Source organism: Dreissena polymorpha, chromosome 7, assembly GCF_020536995.1.
Source record: "Dreissena polymorpha isolate Duluth1 chromosome 7, UMN_Dpol_1.0, whole genome shotgun sequence".
Classification (NCBI taxonomy): Eukaryota; Metazoa; Mollusca; class Bivalvia; order Myida; family Dreissenidae; genus Dreissena; species Dreissena polymorpha.
This window is the reverse complement of record NC_068361.1, coordinates 92811420-92829955: the sequence shown is the minus strand read 5'-3', so window position 1 is coordinate 92829955 and position 18536 is coordinate 92811420. Positions and strand designations below refer to the sequence as shown.

At 35.5% G+C, this 18536-nt stretch overlaps 1 protein-coding gene across 6 annotated transcripts in view; it reads right to left on the bottom strand.

Moving 5' to 3' along the window:
* Nucleotides 1-18536, bottom strand: part of LOC127836813 (microtubule-associated protein RP/EB family member 1-like) — a 72644-nt gene that overhangs the window by 20677 nt on the left and 33431 nt on the right. For 3 of the 6 annotated variants that reach the window (XM_052363411.1, XM_052363415.1, XM_052363414.1), the window contains 3 exons: nucleotides 13568-13606; nucleotides 7756-7862; nucleotides 1357-1621 (listed from right to left, as the gene is read on the bottom strand). In XM_052363411.1, coding sequence (XP_052219371.1) covers nucleotides 1357-1621; nucleotides 7756-7862; nucleotides 13568-13606 — 411 coding nt within the window. Of the gene's footprint in view, nucleotides 1-1356; nucleotides 1622-7755; nucleotides 7863-9486; nucleotides 9594-13567; nucleotides 13607-18536 lie in introns of all 6 variants that reach the window. The other 3 variants (XM_052363416.1, XM_052363417.1, XM_052363413.1) reach the window with 2 other exon arrangements.

The window sequence follows — 18536 nt, the reverse complement described above, 5'->3', positions numbered from 1 at the left end:
AAACTTTCGGTTTAAAACGCACTAAGTGATCCTGTGACCTAGTTTTTGACCCAGCATGACCCATATTAAAACTTGACCTAGACATCATCTAGATACAAATTGTGACCAAGTTTGGTGAAGATCAGATGAAATTTAGGGAAAGACCGACAAAGTGACTCCTATATAGCCCCCCATTACCAATGGTAATAGGGGTATAATTAATGGGTATAATTAAGTGTAGGGTAGTTGCTTTTATGAATGTGTAATCTTTTTAAAAGCTGGAAACAATTACAGGTCTTGGCAAGTAAAAGTTTGTTTAGGTCTGGAACACATGTGAAGAACAAAAAAAGGCATAGTTCTGCTGAATTGCAGGTTAGTGCTATGCAAAATGGTCAGTGAACTCGCAGAATGACACAAAAACCGTGTGTGAAGCTTTCATTAAAACAAGATGTGTTTGTGAAACACAATGTCCCCCTATATGATGTTTGACCTTGAAGGATGACCTTGACTTTGTGAAGGATGACCTTGACCTTTCACCACTCAAAATGTGCACCTCCATGAGATACACATGCATGCCAAATATCAAGTTGCTATCTTCAATATTGCAAAAGTATTTATAAAATAAGCGATTTGGGCCACATATATTTGACCTCTGACCTTGAAGGATGACCTTGACCTTTCACCACTCAAAATGTGCAGCTCCATGAGATACACATGCATGCCAAATATCAAGTTGCTATCTTCAATATTGCAAAAGTATTCAAAAAATGAGCGATTTTGGCCAAATATATTTGACCTCTGACCTTGAAGGATGACCTTGACCTTTCACCACTCAAAATGTGCAGCTTCATGAGATACACATGCATGCACAATGTGAAGTTGCTATCTTCAATATAGCAAAAGTTATTGCAAAATGTTAAAGTTGGCGCAAACAAACCAACAGACCAACAGACAGGGCAAAAACAATATGTCCCCCACTACTATAGTGGGGGACATAAAAAACCTTAAAAGAAACACTGTTATAAAGATTCAGCACTTTTACCTTCAACAGGGCATTTCACAAATGCCGACACTGACACAGACATTTGGGTGAGTAGCATAGCTAGAACAATTTGACGAAAAGTCTAGCAAACAAAACCAATTGAGCCTTGTTCTTGAAAAACTTACCTTAAAGCATGCACGTAAAGCGTTGTCCTAGTTTAGCCTGTGCTTTCAACACAGGCTTATCAGGGACAAAACTTGCCACTTTTATGAATTTTTATGTAAAAAGGAAGTCTCTTCTAAACAAAAACCCAGTTTTAATTCACAGGCTAATCAAGAAAGACAAGATGTTAATAAAACTCCAAACAGTCCATAACAAACTACAATCAATCAGACCTGAGGGTGCAGCAAGCCCAGAAGACCCACCTCTCTGCGCCGCGGCCGGCGCTGCTGGGGCAGCTGGCTTGGCAACATGGCTCTTGGGTTTGAGACCCCCGGGCCCTGCAGGCTTGCCAGAACCACCTAGCGGTTGGCCCTCCCGTGCGGCCACTGCATCATACTCCTGGCCTTGATAGTTGGCGTCAAAGAATTTCTTGAACCACTGGACAAACTCGAAATTGTCTTGAAATTTACCTTTCACCAGCCGCTCTACTGGTATTATCTGTGCGGGGAAAATGAATCTAGTGTGAGATCATAGGCATGCAGTAGATATATGGAGTCTCATACAGTTTATTAATATATACAATGTCTTTAGCAGCCATATTTATTAATCAGGTTTATATGATGTTGCATGTTTTTTGACACCTAGTGTCAATATTATTTGTTTTAAGACTGACAAGTCATTTTTTTTATTAATTTTAAGACTGAGAAGTCATTTTTTAATAATTTTCCTTAATTCTTTTAACGATATGGCACACAGATTCACTTAGATTGCTAAATTGGTTTAGGTTTTATCTAGAATCATCAGAAATTAAACTTCAAATAATAGACAGTGAAAAATCTGTTTTACAAAATTTTCTATTCAACATATTGCATGCAACCAAAACAAAATATTTTAATTATAGCTGATAAGACACCAGTTAAGAAATGTTTTTTTAGTTTTAAATGCTTCATGAAGAAGGAATAAGCATGTTTTGTTGTAAGAAGTTTTTAATAAATCCAGGGCTTTGATTACATCTTTGAATGTACATACATGTATTTCAAAAAATGTTCAGAATTATTTAGCAGTATAAATCATTTAATTTCACAGTAATCAAATTCAAATTTACAAATTCTATTTAAGATTACTTTAAAGTCAAAGAATCAGAATCAGAAAACACGCATACATTTAGGACATTTTTGAAAATCAAATGAACACCATTAATTTTAAGAAGACCAAAAAAAACAAAGTAAGCCTGAATTCAAATATAATTATATTAAAACATGCTATTAGTATAAGTAACATTATGGTAAAATTAATATAGTTGTGTGTGTTACTAAAACATCATAAAACAAGATGTGTTTGTGCAACACTATGTACCCCCATATATTTGACCTTTGACCTTGAAGGATGACCTTGACCTTTCACCACTCAAAATGTGCACCTCCATGAGATACACATGCATGCCAAATATCAAGTTGCTATCTTCAATATTGCAAAATTTGCAATAAACAAACCAACAGACAGGGCAAAAACAAAATGTCCCCCAGTATAGACTGGGGGACATAAAAATATATTTAGACATTGCAAGATGCTTTTCAGCATTAACATAGATGAGAGATGAGTCATCTGATTATGTCAATATGTTACCATGCAATACAAAGGTGTCTGGAAGATGTGTCACAAGAAAATAAAGAATTTTGTGGCAATACTGCAATGATACAGACCTTCATAAGGTCACATCAACTTTTTGATTGATTTGAGAGTGAATTAGTAGGAAAACTGTTCATTTAAGCAAAAACAAATACAATTAAATAGCTAAGTACGATGAATGTTTTATAAAATGTATCACATTGTGTACATTTGTTTCAATTATAACACAATATACTAAAGAAACTTGTAAGCAAAGTATTTAAACACAAATACATTAACATTATTATTTTAATGTTAAAAATTTTTTTTTGCTCAAACTTCATAGCTTTGGACAGAGGTAGTTCAATAATTTCTGTAAAAAAGATGACTTAGTTATAAGTTCAAGCAGATGAAGCAAACTGTACAAGTTATATGAAAACTTCACAAATGTTCCTTAGACAAAAATTTCAAATAAAAGCAACAAAGTAGCCCCATACTATAAACACAAATGAAAATGTTAACAAGAGATGTTTGTATAACATGTCAGCCCCCGCTTCACCACCATTTTGCAGACAAGTCTTCAATATGTGCAGTTGCTTTGAACAAGATCTTTAAAGAACACTATGCCTTTATGACATTGACCTTTGGCCTGCTCTCCCCTCAATACTAACCATTTACCAATTATATCATTCTAAATTCACAAGTTCTTGAGATATTATAAGGAAGCATTTTTTTTTATGTCCCAAGCCTCTGTGAGCTAGAACCCTAACTGGTTGACATCAAGGTCGATGCCATATCACTTAGGATGATAAAAGATCAAAGTATTCTCTATATTAACATGCACATAAAAAGTCGTGTCACCTCAAGACATGTTCAGCTCAAAATAAAATAAAGTAACTTTTTTCTACCAAGTAACCAGCATCAGAGCTCCAGATAAGGATTTGTGAAATTAGTAACGGTACTGCCACTGACAGAAAGAAAAGGAAAAACGCTGAAAATCAATTAGTACCTGTACTACCATATACAAAATAGAGGTAGAACTGTACTACCCGTGTTCTTGGATATTGAAGGGTGTATAACTGACTTTACAGAAACATTTGCAGCAATTATAATAAATATATTTAGCTTCTTAAACTTTGGTTTTCCAAGCTTCCACAGTTTTTGTTTGGATCGTTTCCTGTTGTGTTTTCTTACGTTTTTTAGCCAACAATGCAATCAAATCGTTTAATATCGGTGCGACAATGTCTTGTTCTGGGTTTACAGATTGAATGTCTGGATGGTTAAGATGACTGTAGCCATTATATGCGAAAAAAGTGTGTGTTTCTTTTACCACTTTTGGGTTTAGCCAGCCTTCCCATGCGCGCAGACATATTGTTTTTGACGGGTTTACGAGTAATCAGAAATCACACAACAGAATAGACAATAATACCAGAACCCAGTCTACAACTTTTCGGTAATTTAAATTTACGAAAAGCGCCGTTAGGTTAGAGACCGACAAATCACGCTGCGCTGACGCGGTATGGTACGGCCAGATTGTTTTAGTAAATGCGTAAAAGGAAAATTAAAGTCGTAATTGTACGTCCAGTTTATAACAAGAGCACCGCCTTGCGGGTGCAGACCGCTCATCTATTTTCTTTTTAAAGGTGAAGGGACTCTCATTTTCAATCACAAAGGAGGGAGGAGTGGAGTGAAGAGGGGTGTATAGTGTGGGGTTGTGGACATTTATTACATTATCTTCCAAAAAAGCGAAAAAAAAAAAAAAAAAAAAAAAAATCCGGGGGGGGGGGGGGGGGGGTTGGGGGGGGGCGATGGGGGGGGGGTTTGGGTGCGATGGTTGGACGGTATTTCAAACATAACCATTTTTAAAAAAAAAATGGGGGGGGGTATAGTGTGAGGGTGTGGTGGTAATTTGTGAGATGATCTTAAAAAAAAAAAAAAAAAAAAAAAAAAAAAAAAAATTAGGGGGGGGGGTGGGGTGGGGGGGGGGGGGGGGTATAGTGTGAGGGTGTGGTGGTCATTTGTGAGATGATCTTAAAAAAAAAAAAAAAAAAAAAAAAAAAAAAAAATAGGGGGGGGGGAGGGGGGGAGGGGGGAGGGGGGGAGGGGACGGCACGGGGGATGGTTTGGGTGGAGTCTATTGTGGTATGTCAGGTAAGAGTAGTTTCATCAAAGTATCAATCAAATCTAATCATAAATAAAGAAGTTATGGCAATTTTAGCAAAATTTAATAATTTGACCTTGAGAGTCAAGGTCATTCAAAGGTCAAAGTAAAATTAAAGTTGCCAGGTACAGTAACCTCATGATAGCATGTAAGTATTTGAAGTTTGAAAGCAATAGCCTTGATACTTAAGAAGTAAAGTGGATCGAAACACAAAATTTAACCATATATTAAAAGTTACTAAGTCAAAAAAGGGCCATAATTCCGTAACAATGACAACCAGAGTTATGCAACTTGTCCTTTTACTGTACCCTTATGATAGTTTGTGAGTGTTCCAAGTATGAAAGCAATATCTATGATACTTTAGGGGTAAAGTGGACCAAAACATAAATCTTAACCAAATTTTCAATTTTCTAAGTATAAAGGGCCCATAATTCCGTTCAAATGCCAGTCAGAGTTACATAACTTTGCCTGCACGGTCCCCTTATGATAGTTCATAAATCTTGCAAGTATGAAAGCAATAGCTTTGATACTGTAGGAATAAAGTGGACCTAAACACAAAACTTAATCAAATTTTCAATTTTCTAAGTATAAAAAGGGCACATAATTCTGTCAAAATGCCAGTCAGAGTTACATTACTTTGCCTGCACAGTCCCCTTATGATAGTTAGTAAGTGTTGCAAGTATGAAAGCAATAGCTTTAATGCTTAAGGAATAAAATGGACCTAAACACAAAACTTAACCAAAATTGTCAATTTTCTAAGTATAAAAAGGGCACATAATTCTGTCAAAATGCATGCCAGAGTTATCTAAATTTGCCTGCCCAGTCCCCTCATGATAGTAAGTAAGTGTACCAAGTTTGAATGCAATAGCATTGATACTTACTGAGAAAAGTGGAACTAAACGCAAAACTTAACCAAAATTTTCAATTTTTTAAGTATAAAAAGGGCACATAATTCTGTCAAAATGCACGCCAGAGTTATCTAACTTTGCCTGCCCAGTCCCCTCATGATAGTAAGTAAGTGTACCAAGTTTGAATGCAATAGCATTGATACTTTCTGAGAAAAGTGGACCTAAACGCAAAACTTAACCGGACGCCGACGCCAACGCCAACGCCAACGCCAACGCCGACGCCGAGGTGATGACAATAGCTCATAATTTTTTTTCAAAAAATAGATGAGCTAAAAATAAATGCGTAAACCTTCACGAAAAAGCTGTATTTACGGCTGTACGGCCCTTATCTGGAGCTCTGCAGCATTACATTTAAGGTGGTCATAATTAGTAACTTATTTTTTAATAGCCTGATTAATTGCAAATCAAACTTCTTACAAGATGTTTTATTACAAAATTTTACCTTTGAACCCCAAGTTTGACCTTGCTTGAACTTTGAATCAAGTATTTCACGTGATATGTTGTCACATATTGGAACCCCATTCATACAATTTTTTTTATAAATCCAGGTACATGGCAAACTTGTGACAAGAATATTTAAGCTGTTTTTTATTGACAAATTAAACCTTCCACCTTCATGTGTGCTCTTGACCATTAACTTATTTAGCCTCTTACCACGTAGATACTTGTTTTCACACATTTGTAGTCCCTTGGAAAGTTATATCTAATTTACGACTTTTTTACTAGATTCAAATCTCCAAACCTCCAGATACTGATGAGCAGCAAACAGCATAAAACCTGAACAGACTGCAAGTTACTCGCAGGCTGTTCTGGTTTAATTCTTTTTGCATATAGCCATTTTCACTTTGCTTTTAAGTAGGAAATTGTTAAGGTAGAGAGACAGGTCATCATGTGACATGTTTTCTTATTATGGTTGGACATTTGCCCTAAATTTATTTGAAAATCTATCATATATATGACACAATAAAAGCTGAGACAGGACAGCTCACACAGACGTACAGTGAAACTGCTATATGCTGCCTTCTTCAAAGAAGGGCATAAAAAAACATTACAACACAATTCAAATGAGGACCTTGAATATTGGACTAGGGTCAATAATATCCTCAAAGCTCATTTGAAAAAATTTTAAGTACATTCTTCAGATAAAATTCCTTAATTCTGTAACCAGTTTATTTACATATTTGTCTTGTATTTGCTCATTCTGGGAATGGATTTACTAATTTGTGTTTAAGTATCAAACAAAAATGTTCCTAAAGAAAACTGATATTAACCTTACATGTGTCATATGGGTATAGTAAAGGGGAACTAAATTCCCATACAACGTATCTTTTCAAAAATATGACCTGAAACTTGCCCATTAATGACTTACATGTATCTGGCAAATTCAGACCAACAGTCGTTTTTCATACTATCAGAAAATTCAACAATAAGGCAATCTGATTGCATGCACAACACCTGAAAGATGATTCCTCTTATTTCATCCACATTGTATTTATAAAATATTAATGTTTACAAACAGACTTAACCATAATATTTCCTTTAAATTTTAGGACATATAAAAAATAGAATTCAAGGAGCTTTGCAGACATTTTCCCCCTGACCCATATTCTGGTTATGTAGGAACATAATGAATTAGAGCCTCACTCTGAGAAAAAGGGGCTTAATAAATGTGCATATTGTGTTGTCCCAGATCAACCTGTACAGTCGGCACAGGCTAATAAAGGGCAACACTACGCATTTTTTGGCTTAATGGAAGACTCATCTTAGCAAAAATTCAGTGTAGGCAGAAAGTGTCGTCCCTGATTGGCCTGTCTACTACAAACTGCACAGGCTAATGTGGGATGACACTTTACTCACATGCACTAAGCCCCGTTTTTCAAGAGTGAGGCTCATTTCTGTGAAAAGGCTAAAGTGGCACGACTGAGACACCGACAAGTCACGCCGCTCCCACCTACCTTGTCTACACCTAATTTCGTGAACGACGATTGCAGGAACTTGAAATTCTGTATATATTCATGTTCTAAATTTGTATTGAATTTCACTTTTTTAAGGCCTACTGATCCTGCAAAGAGGTACAAATAGAGAACACATAAACAGGGGTTAGATATTGGTAACAGTTGGTTGATACCATTGAGCCTTGTTCTGAGAAAACTGGGCTTAATGCATGTGCGTAAAGTGTCATTCAGATAAGCCTGTGCTGTCCACACAGGCCTATCTGGGAAAACACTCTGCTTTTATGGAATTTTTTGTTTAAAGGTCTCTTCTACAAGAAAATCCGGGCAAGCGGAGTGTTGTCCCTGATTAGACTGTGTGGACTGCACAGGCTAATCTGTGACAACTATTACGCACATGCATTACGCCAAATTTTTCAGAACAGGGTTACATTGGTTTGCTGTGGGTGGTGTGTTATCCTGGGTAATAACAATGCAGTTTGTTTGTTTCTTAATCTTACAATTACTGTAAACAAATATCTGGTTAGTAAGGCATGCTAGAAGAAAGAAGGAAACTCAAGTTCATTCATAGAACATAAACATGAATAGATATCCCAGGCAGGTCAATGGCAAGGAGGAGGAAACGTGCATCCAAGTTAGATATGACTCCTTTTTTTTCAAAAGAGTCAATGTCCATAATAAATAATTATGGCATGTATTATTCTTTCATTCTGGTTTATTTGTGTTGTTGTTTTTGTAAATAATAAATAAACTTTCTTCACAATTTACATTAAAATAATTATCACGACATAAATGTCCTTCTTTCTGCAGGTTTTAGTAGGCATTCACTTAAATGTTCTCACTTCTAAGTAAGCACTCACAACCTTCATAAATAAACATATCTGTTATTAACAATATTATTCTAGTACATTCCATATTTAAAATAAAATAACAAATGAGTAAATGCAATGAGGTTTGTGGGGTTACCTTTTAATGAGAACACTTAATTAACGCATAAAATAATAAACATATATGTTTGTTCATATGGGTATACAGCATCTACAGAATCATGAGGGCTCTTGGTCTACAGAAGAGTTGGCATAGCATAGGTTCGGATATGTGTCATCGGCAAGGCATGCTGTATGTACCCACATGCTAAGCAGCATTTCAGGACTCATGGCTGTAAACATGACTCACAAATATTGGTACTGAAGGCCTACATCAGGCACTTTGACAGTTCAACCTTAATAATATATCATGTTCATACAATAATATTATAAGCAAGCCTATGGTCGTATATAGCAAATGATTTTGTTTAATTCTGTAAAATAAAACCATATTTGTATTTTTAAAAATTCAGAAACAATTTTAGTGATTCAACTTTGTAAATACCAGCTTAATTTTTTTTAGTGTTGATCCCATAACTATAAACAAATCTGGTTAAACAAGTTAACAGACATCTTCAGAAACTTTCTGGCCGATGCAAATGTTTGAAATGCCTAAGGACTTTTATATCATTTTAAATAAAACTAGCCGTAATGTTTTGACATCAAAACATGGTCCTGAAATGCTGCTGTAGTAATGTCAATCAGACAGCTGTAAAGAATGTGTGATTAGTAGTAACATAACTGGTCAATAGTTCAATAACCAAGTGATAGCCTCCCTTCCTTAGGAGAAACTCATTAACGGAATGGCCTCCCTTTAGGAACACCTGGCATTCTCTCCCCTGACCTGAAAGTTATCTCCCTTTCTCACCTTATCCACTCCTGCTTTTTTGAAGGCCTCTTGAAGCACCTTGAAATTGTGAATCGATTCATGCTCCAATTTGGTTGAAATTTTAACCTTTTTCATAATAATACTTCCTGCAATGTGAATTATATCATCAGCATTAAACAACAAGGAAGACAAATCTGCAAATAAAGTCCATACTTGTATGAATGAAACCTGTTAAAGTCCTCCAGGAGATATGTATCATTAAAATACATTACAATGTAAAAAGCCACACCAACTGTATAAATATGCTGTTTAGACATGGGGTTTACAAAAAATCCCTTGGACAAAAGTCTAAGACCAGTATTATCTGATGGCTATTATTTATATTGCTGTATAAGAAAACAAACTTCCTTGCCTAGTAGTCAATTATTTTAACAAAACAGATAGAGCTAAATATTGCTATTGGAACACACTTTTGTGGTAATAATACAAAGTTCGATCAAATTCCTTTAAATATTAACAAATATTTTATGTTGAAGAAAGAGAATATGATTGTTATTTAAAGGATGTCTTTACCTTGCAGTTTAAAATAAGTTCTGCATATTGTATGTATACATTTAACAGGTTACCATTCCAAAAAGTAAATCAGTGTATTTTTAAAAGCTCCATATCTGTTTAAACATGGTTATTCTAGAGACTTTGTTGTATCAAATGAACAAAGAAAATAACATTAAGTTAATAGATTAATATCATAACAGAATCCAGATAACACATTATTCACTTTAAATATGTTAATATTAAACAATTTAAGAGTTAACATTTGAAAAACTTATGCCAGGCAAAAGTAAGACACTTAAATACACTGTAAAACTGTAGCACCATAACTAAGAATTAAACAAGAAATTATAACATAAAACTTATGTCACCTATAATTGAGAAACAACTGATCATTTATTTCATTACATCAAAACATATGTATGTGATACAGAACATATATGAAATAAATCAATAATAATCACAGCTCCATTTAGTTATAAAAGACAAGAATTGGATGCCAAAGATGGACTGCATAAAGAAAGGTCATTAATTGCATACTTGGGTACAATATTGTTGTTGCCATGTTGGCCAAGGGTCGCTCACCTCAGTTTAACAAGAACTGCCACTGCTTTTATGTCTTGGTGCTTTAAGCAGAGGTAAGTTTTTCAGAAGGTATTTAAGCCGACAATTTATTCATTTTTTTATTCATTATACATGTAGATTAAAACTGTTCTCAAAGTGTGTGCGTTTTTTGGGTGGGGGTGGGGGGGGCAGAAAGATCTCAAAACCTAGCCACGATGGGACAGTTGACAAACAACAAACAAATTACTAGAAATGAACTTTCTGTAACACTCGTTCCTATAGATATTGCACTGAAATGAAACGTCTACAATCTAACAGACCAACTAGCAGACCTATCAAATGACAGACTGATGGACAAATGCAAAGCTATATCAGTGTGTGTGTTTTTTTTGTTAAAAATCTGGTCCGGTATCCGGCCCCTTTCCCAATGGAAAAAGTTAAATATTTTTTCCCAAACAGGACCTAAAAATTCCCATTTGAAGGTTTAAATTAATTTTTTTCGCAATTCAAAGGGACCCGGCCCTATTCCCAAAATGGTGAAAAAAAACACTGTATAACCCCCACTGTTCACGTCAAAGAGGAATCAATAACACAAAATATTAATCTTGTTCTGTTGCAATTTATTATACTTCTTGGTGCTTTAACAAATTATTAATTTTAAGAAGAAAATGTTTTGATCAAATGAAACTTTCTCTTTGCTAAGAAATGTCAACATGGCTCAAACAATAATGTAATGTTTTAACAAGAGCACCTCATTACAGGTGCCACGCTCGGCTGCGAAAGCTTGTCACAATCTTTTTTTTTTTTTTAGAGGTCACAGTGACCTTGACCTTTGATCTGGTGACCCAACAAGAGATGTGTGTTTGTAAGAAACACACTGCCCCCTACTGCGCTGCATTGAAATAAAATTTCTATTTATCATTTGGCAGGTATAGAAATCATCTCGCTTTAAGGGTTATTACTTCCCTTGAATTTTGTCCAATCCAACCGGGGGGGGGGGGGGGGGGGGGGGGAATCTCACAGGCAATTATGACCATGTCAGACATCACTGACAACCAAGGCCTGTGGTTTAAAAGACATCATAGCCAGAGTTGATCATGTATCTATGGACATAAGTCCACAGGTATGTAATGAACATCAAAGAAATTATTATTATATCATTAAAAAAAAACTTTGACAAATAAATCATTTGGGTTATAAATAATCAAAATAATAAATCCTTGCAGTAACTGTGAAAAGAACTTCAATTCTTGGTAAGGAAATATATAATACGAGATTTATAATTATATAAATTACTTCCTTTGAAAATTATTGTCTGTAACAAATCTCTATTTTTAGTAGCAAATAATTAAAAGCCACTACTGTGACTGTAGATTCACCAATCAAAATGTGCAGCTCCATGAGATACACATGCATGCCAAATATATAAAGTGGCTATGTTCAATATTGAATAATTTTCTCCCTTTTTAAAGCTTATTACTTCCCTTAAATCTGTATTTTTTACCGTAGACTGTAAAGGATGACATTGACCTTTTACTACAATGTGTTTGCCAGAATAACAATGCCGCCTAATGCGCCGCTTTGATTTATTTAACAAAAATATATACGTGGGCAGGTAAGATAACTATGTCCATTTAAAGCTTATTACTTCCCTTGACTTTGTTTTTTGCAGCCTAGACCTTGAAGGATGATGTTCACCTTGAAATTTTACCACTCAAAATGTGCAGCTCCATGAGATACACATGCATGCCAAATATCAAGGTGCTATCTTCAATATTTAACAAGAGCTGTCTCCATCGGAAGACATATGCCCCCAAGAAATGCTTTTTCGAAAGCTAACGCAGATTTCGAAACCTCAACGCGGATCCTAAGTTCAAGGTCAAGGTCAAAGGGGTCAAAATTTGTGTGAGTATGGAAAGGCCTTGTCCATATACACATGCATACCAAATATGCAGGTTACATCTAAAGCAACATAAAAGTTTTGAGCATTTTTCGAGTGGAAACGCAATTTTTTTTATGATTCAAGGGCCGTAACTCAAGAGTGCCTGCGTTAATTTGGCTGATTATCAAACTTAACCTAGATTTTATTGTCTTACACATTTTTATGAAGTTTAGCGGAAATGAGAAAAAACCTCAATTTTTCGCTGATTCAAGGGCCATAACTCAGGAGTGTCTTGGTCAATTTGGCTGATTATTGAACTTTACCTAGTGTTATTGCCTTACACATTTTTATGAAGTGTGGCAAAGATCCTATGACATTTGCTCGAGTTAATGAGCGGAAACAAAAACAACAACAATTTTACGATGATCCAAGGGCCGTAACTCAGGAGTGTCTGGGTCAATTTGGCTGATTATCAAACTTGACCTTGATATTACTGCCTTACACATTTTCATGAAGTTTGGTAAAGATCCTATGAAATTTGCTCGAGTTATTGAGTGGAAACGAGAAAAAGACCAATTTTACGATGATTCAAGGGCTGAAACTCAGGAGTGTCTGGGTCAATTTGGCTGATTATCGAACTTGACCTAGATGTTATTGCCTTGCACATTTTCATGAGGTTTGGAGAAGATCTGATAACAATTGCTTAAGTTATTGAGCGGAAATGAGAAAAAAACCAATTTTACGATGATTCAAGGGCTGTAACTCAAGAGTGTCTGGGTAAATTAGGCGGATTATCGAACTTGATCTATATGTTATTGCCTTACACATTTTCATGAAGTTTGGTGAAGATTGGATAACAATTGCCTGACTTATTGAGCGGAAAGTAATTCGGACGGGACTAACTGACTGACTGACTGACGGTGCGATTTTAATATGCCCCCAGAACCTATGATCTGAGGGCATAAAAAGTTATGGCCAATGTTAAGGTTTTAGCACGACGCCTACGGCGGACGGCGAGCTGGCTATGACAATAGCTCGGGTTTTCTCCGAAAACAGCCTCACTAAAAATTAACATTTTAGAATATGTTACATCAGAAGAGCAATAAACAGAAGTTAACATACCTGGAAATAACATATCCATAAAAAGACAATATGCTGCACCTGGAATATAAAGCAGGTCAAAAGATTATAGCAAACAGCAAATTATGGTCATATGAACTTTTTTAAAGTTATTTTCTTCTGTTGTTGATTTATTCTCTAAAGAATACCTCAAATTAAGTATACAACATTATGTTTCAAATACGTTCTTTTTTGGGACTTCATATCTTACAGCCTTTGCTTTTTGGGTTGAGAAAAATAGGGGGAAAACCATGCAATTTGGAAAAATACACATTATTCATATGATGATAAATATCAGTATTCACATTGTTTAAAAGTGAATGTTTAACAGCATTTTAAAATGTATATTATAAAGTGTTACAGAATCATATCCCTGTATAATAAACTAAATAAACTCATTATTAAGCTTATTGGAAAATTATGTTCTGCATCTTTTTGTTCGAAATTTTGGCCAGATTTTTTGGGAAAAATATTGCTTTTTTGCTATTAAAATGCAGTCTGTAAGAGGCTGTAATTTTGGGTAAAACAAGAGCTTTGTCACAGACATGACGAATACCCCCACATGCCACATTGACACAGAATATTTTGCACGTTGTCTTCACAAAAAATAGCGGACACCATGCTCAATGTTTAAAACACACTAAGTGACCCCATGACCTAGTTTTCGACCCAGCATGGCCCATGTTCGAACTTGACCTACACATCACCTAGATACAACTTCTGACTAAGTGTGGTGAAGATCGGATGTAAATTACTTTAATTAGATAGCGGACACCATGCCGAACGTGTAAAACATACTAAGTGACCCTGTGACCTTGTTTTTGATCTGGCATTGCCCATGATCGAACTTGGCCTTAAGATCATCTAGATACAACTTCTGACCAGGTTTGGTGAAGCTCGGATGAAAACTACTTGAATTAGAGAGCAGACACCATGCTCAATGTTTCAAATGCACTAAGTGACCTAGTTTTTGACCCAGCATGACCCAGATTCGAACTTGACCTAGACATCATCAAGATACAACATCTGACCAAGTTTGGTGAAGATGGGATGAAAACAACTTGAATTAGAGAGCGGACACTTAAGGCCAAAAAAAAAAATAGTCTTGGTTCAGGGAACCCGACCGACCCTATTTTTTGCCCCCGACCCTAACGATTTTTTTGGTCCATGGAAAAAAATCTGATGGCGAAAATGCTAAAATCTCGTAAAATTTCATTGAAAACAGCCACCATTTAAATCTGGATTGGGTTTCTATATTTTTCTCTTTGTTTCAATGAAAGTGTTCGCAATTTGAACAGTGAACAAAAACCGGTCTGCACCTGTATACGAGACATCGCTTGACCTTATTGTCATTGAAGTGCGCATGCTAGCTGGCCAATCAACATTGAGCTCTCTTACACATCAAATGACGTTGTTGAATGAAATGTAAAAATGGGTGGAGCTATGGAGTAATATTCGGTCATTCATGCGCAGATACTGTGCACTTTGAATACACAGTTAATATTGTCGTCTGCAAACAAAATAGCGGCCGGTCGCAAATGTCGTATTATTGAAGATTAAAAATGAAAAGAAGCGTGACAATAATTTAATTATTTCCAAGCTGTCTATTGATCTGAATTTAAAAGTGATAATTAAATAATTAGTTCTATGTCGATGATGTTACAACTTTCTGCCAATTTCCGATCGAAATGAAAAGATGATAATTAATTAATTTGTTTGTTTTACTCGCACACTATGCTAACTGACAGCAGCGTATTTTAATCAAATGAAAATGTGAAAAACACGCGCGGTTTAATTGTAATTAAAGTTTTGAATTTTTAACACATAGGAAGAGTCATTCATCTAGTCTACTATAAAAATGGAAGTAACCACTTTGTCTCTACAGTCGCTAACATGGCGTCTTTAACCTTAAAGAGTCATAACAAAAAAAAAAAAAAATTAAAACACAAAACACTAGAGCATTCCAAGAGTCATGGAAACTTGACAACAATTGGCTTCGCTTTGATAATGAATCAAAATCAATGTACTGTGAGGCCCTTAGCCTGTACAAACCAATAGCAACATTCAAATTTATGTACACTGCTCACTTCCTGTGTGATGCGCTCAAACCCATTGCCATTTTATCAAAAAATGTACCAGAAGAAAGACTTGTGCTATTCTGAGGTTACCCTTCTTTTGACAGCCACTATTCAGACTCTTGAGCACGTGTCGGAGACTAGGTCAGGTCTCATGATGAAAAAAATTCTGAAGGTCACACCCCAAACACCAGAGACTGATAAAGATGGCGTGTTCACTTTTGAATATGAAGGTCACACTATCACAGACAGACAAACAAAAAATGGTTGGCTCAAAGAAATTTTGGGCCAGCGCTAGCCCTGAAGAAGTGCATAAAGAGCTAGGAATATTGAATAATATACAACGACTAAATACCACATGTGCAATGTTAATCATTTGGTCAGTGTTTAAACAATCATGGGTGCATTAACTGACCCTTTTTCACCCTGAAATCAGTCGACTGGTAAAAAAAAAAAAAAAAAAGAAAAAACCTACCTACCCTCCTACATTTTTCTGGCCATGTTCCCTGAACCAAGACTATTTTTTTTTTGGCCTAATACGGACCGACAGACAGACCGACATACCGACCTACAGACAAGCTCACTCCTATATACCCCCCTTAAACTTCGTTTGTTGAGGTATAAAAAAGCACTGAAATATTAAGGAATCTGAAATGAAAAATATTAAGGAATCTGAAATGTTTCATCACAGAGCACATGCAGCAGGGCTCAGCCTAGGTTCAAACTTGAGGGAGAAGTGACTTCTCCCTGAGCTGAAATTAGGGAGAAGTGAGGCTACTAGAAGGAGAAGTGATTTCTGTTCGGTGTTTAATAAAATCTTTGCTTGTTTTATACCCCTCATTACACCAAGCCTTAGTATCATCATCAATGACAAACAAATACTATTTTCAAATTCAATAAATCCTTACAAAAGTCATATTAAGTCACAAAAATCAATTCATACAAATAAAACTTGTGATTTCCATGTGCATCATAAAAATAAACAGTACTTTAATAATGCAATGACAATCCAAACCCTATTTACATCATAATGTATCGATACATGATAATTAGTCAGTGATTTTTTTCACCCAATTGGGAACAGGTCCGGTACCAATGCCATTGGGAATTCTTCGCGTCATGAAATCACCAAATTGTGGTAAAAACGAGTCTTAACAAAACACAATCTTAATGCATGGGACATATAGTATATCTATTACTGTTTATCCGAATTGTATACATATCCGAAATATGTACTCTTGAGAATGCCTTACCTGTTTCATTTAATAATCCAAATTGTCCTTGTTGTTATTGGTTTAACAAACCTTATTACACGTACATGTTTGTTTAATCCAGTTAATGCTTTCTCCATTATTGAATCACCATTACTTGTAATTTGAATCGCCAGCTTTGAATTGAACGCGGGTTGAATGCTACAATTCATCTGCCATGTGCAATGTCGAAGGTCATGAGTCATGACGTAGCAATTTTATTCTACTCTGATAATTTATATCTAATCGAGGAAATGTGTTTTCTCAATGTCTATTGTGTAGTATTAGGACTTGTTAGTATAAAAATGAACTGTGATTCCAGTTTATATAAGATGGGTGTTTTTCATAATTAGCGGTGGATTTACAAACTGTCAAAACTCGCTGGACTTTTACAGTAGTGGATCTACTTAATTAACAGACCTTTGATCAATTTTGTTTTTCTTTAATAATTTTTCTGACTGCCAAAAACATGTAATTAACGAATGGTCAATCAATTATCACGTAATCATAAGACAACTTACAGCACGCGCAAAGAGGTTGCGGTATATAAAATAAAGTCGTTTACGTATGGATACGGTAGATAAAATTATGGAAATTAGCACTACAGTTTGCACGGGTGGGTTGTAAGTTTTTGTTTATATAGTACTGAATTAATGTCTTACAAAATAAATTGAACATCGACTGGATAATTAGTGTTTAAGAGTTTTGAAACACGAAACAAGTAAACAGTAGAACGTACTAGAATAAATCGTATTCATATTTACTGTTGGGAATGTGTTGCGCGTGTAAACTTTTTTGAGCGTAAATACATGTCTATAACGACGTCATTTCATCGCTCAGGTAAACTACTGCATATGTATGTACAATGCGCGCGTTCTCATTGGTAACTATCGATGTAAATGTACCGCTTAACTCCTCCTGCAAGGCGTGTACTAATTGGGCTTGCAGAACAGAGAACTATCCAAACTGTCGGCGAAATGACACTCGCTATGATCTTTTGATCTAAACCGTTATTGTTTGGAGTGGATGCCCATGTATGCTAGTTGCCTGGATAAGCTTTCACAGCAGTCGATCTTTTGCTGCGATAATAAAGTGATAACATAACAAGCGTCATCGGTGACTTTATGATATGTGAAAATAGAGAATTTTTAGAAGAAAAAGTTGAGAGAGAAAAACGTTGATGTAAAAAAAGAAGGCGAAGTCAACTTCTCCTTCATGTAATTTAAGGGCGACATTATTATGTGCCGGGCGAAGATGTCGCCCACGTCGCCCTCACGGACGAGCCCTGTGCAGTACATGTATGTTTTGGTGCCCAATTATAATTCATGATTTGTTTTACATTTAAGAAAAGCCAACAAAAGCATAATATAATATTATAGTTTGTTTGAGACCTAAAATTATCAAACTCAAGGACATTCACTTCATATAATACAATCAGCAAACATACACCTGCATTTTTGAAAACATAAGACCATTCCAAGCAGCCTATTACAAGGTTAAATTTCCCATTTAGCCTCTTCTGGGAAAACAGGACTTAATGCATTCCATAATTAACGTGTTGTCCCAGATAGGCATGTGCACTCCATACAGGCTAATTTAAATTAGGAACAACTCTTTCTGTTGTATGGAATTTTTCTTTTAAAGGAA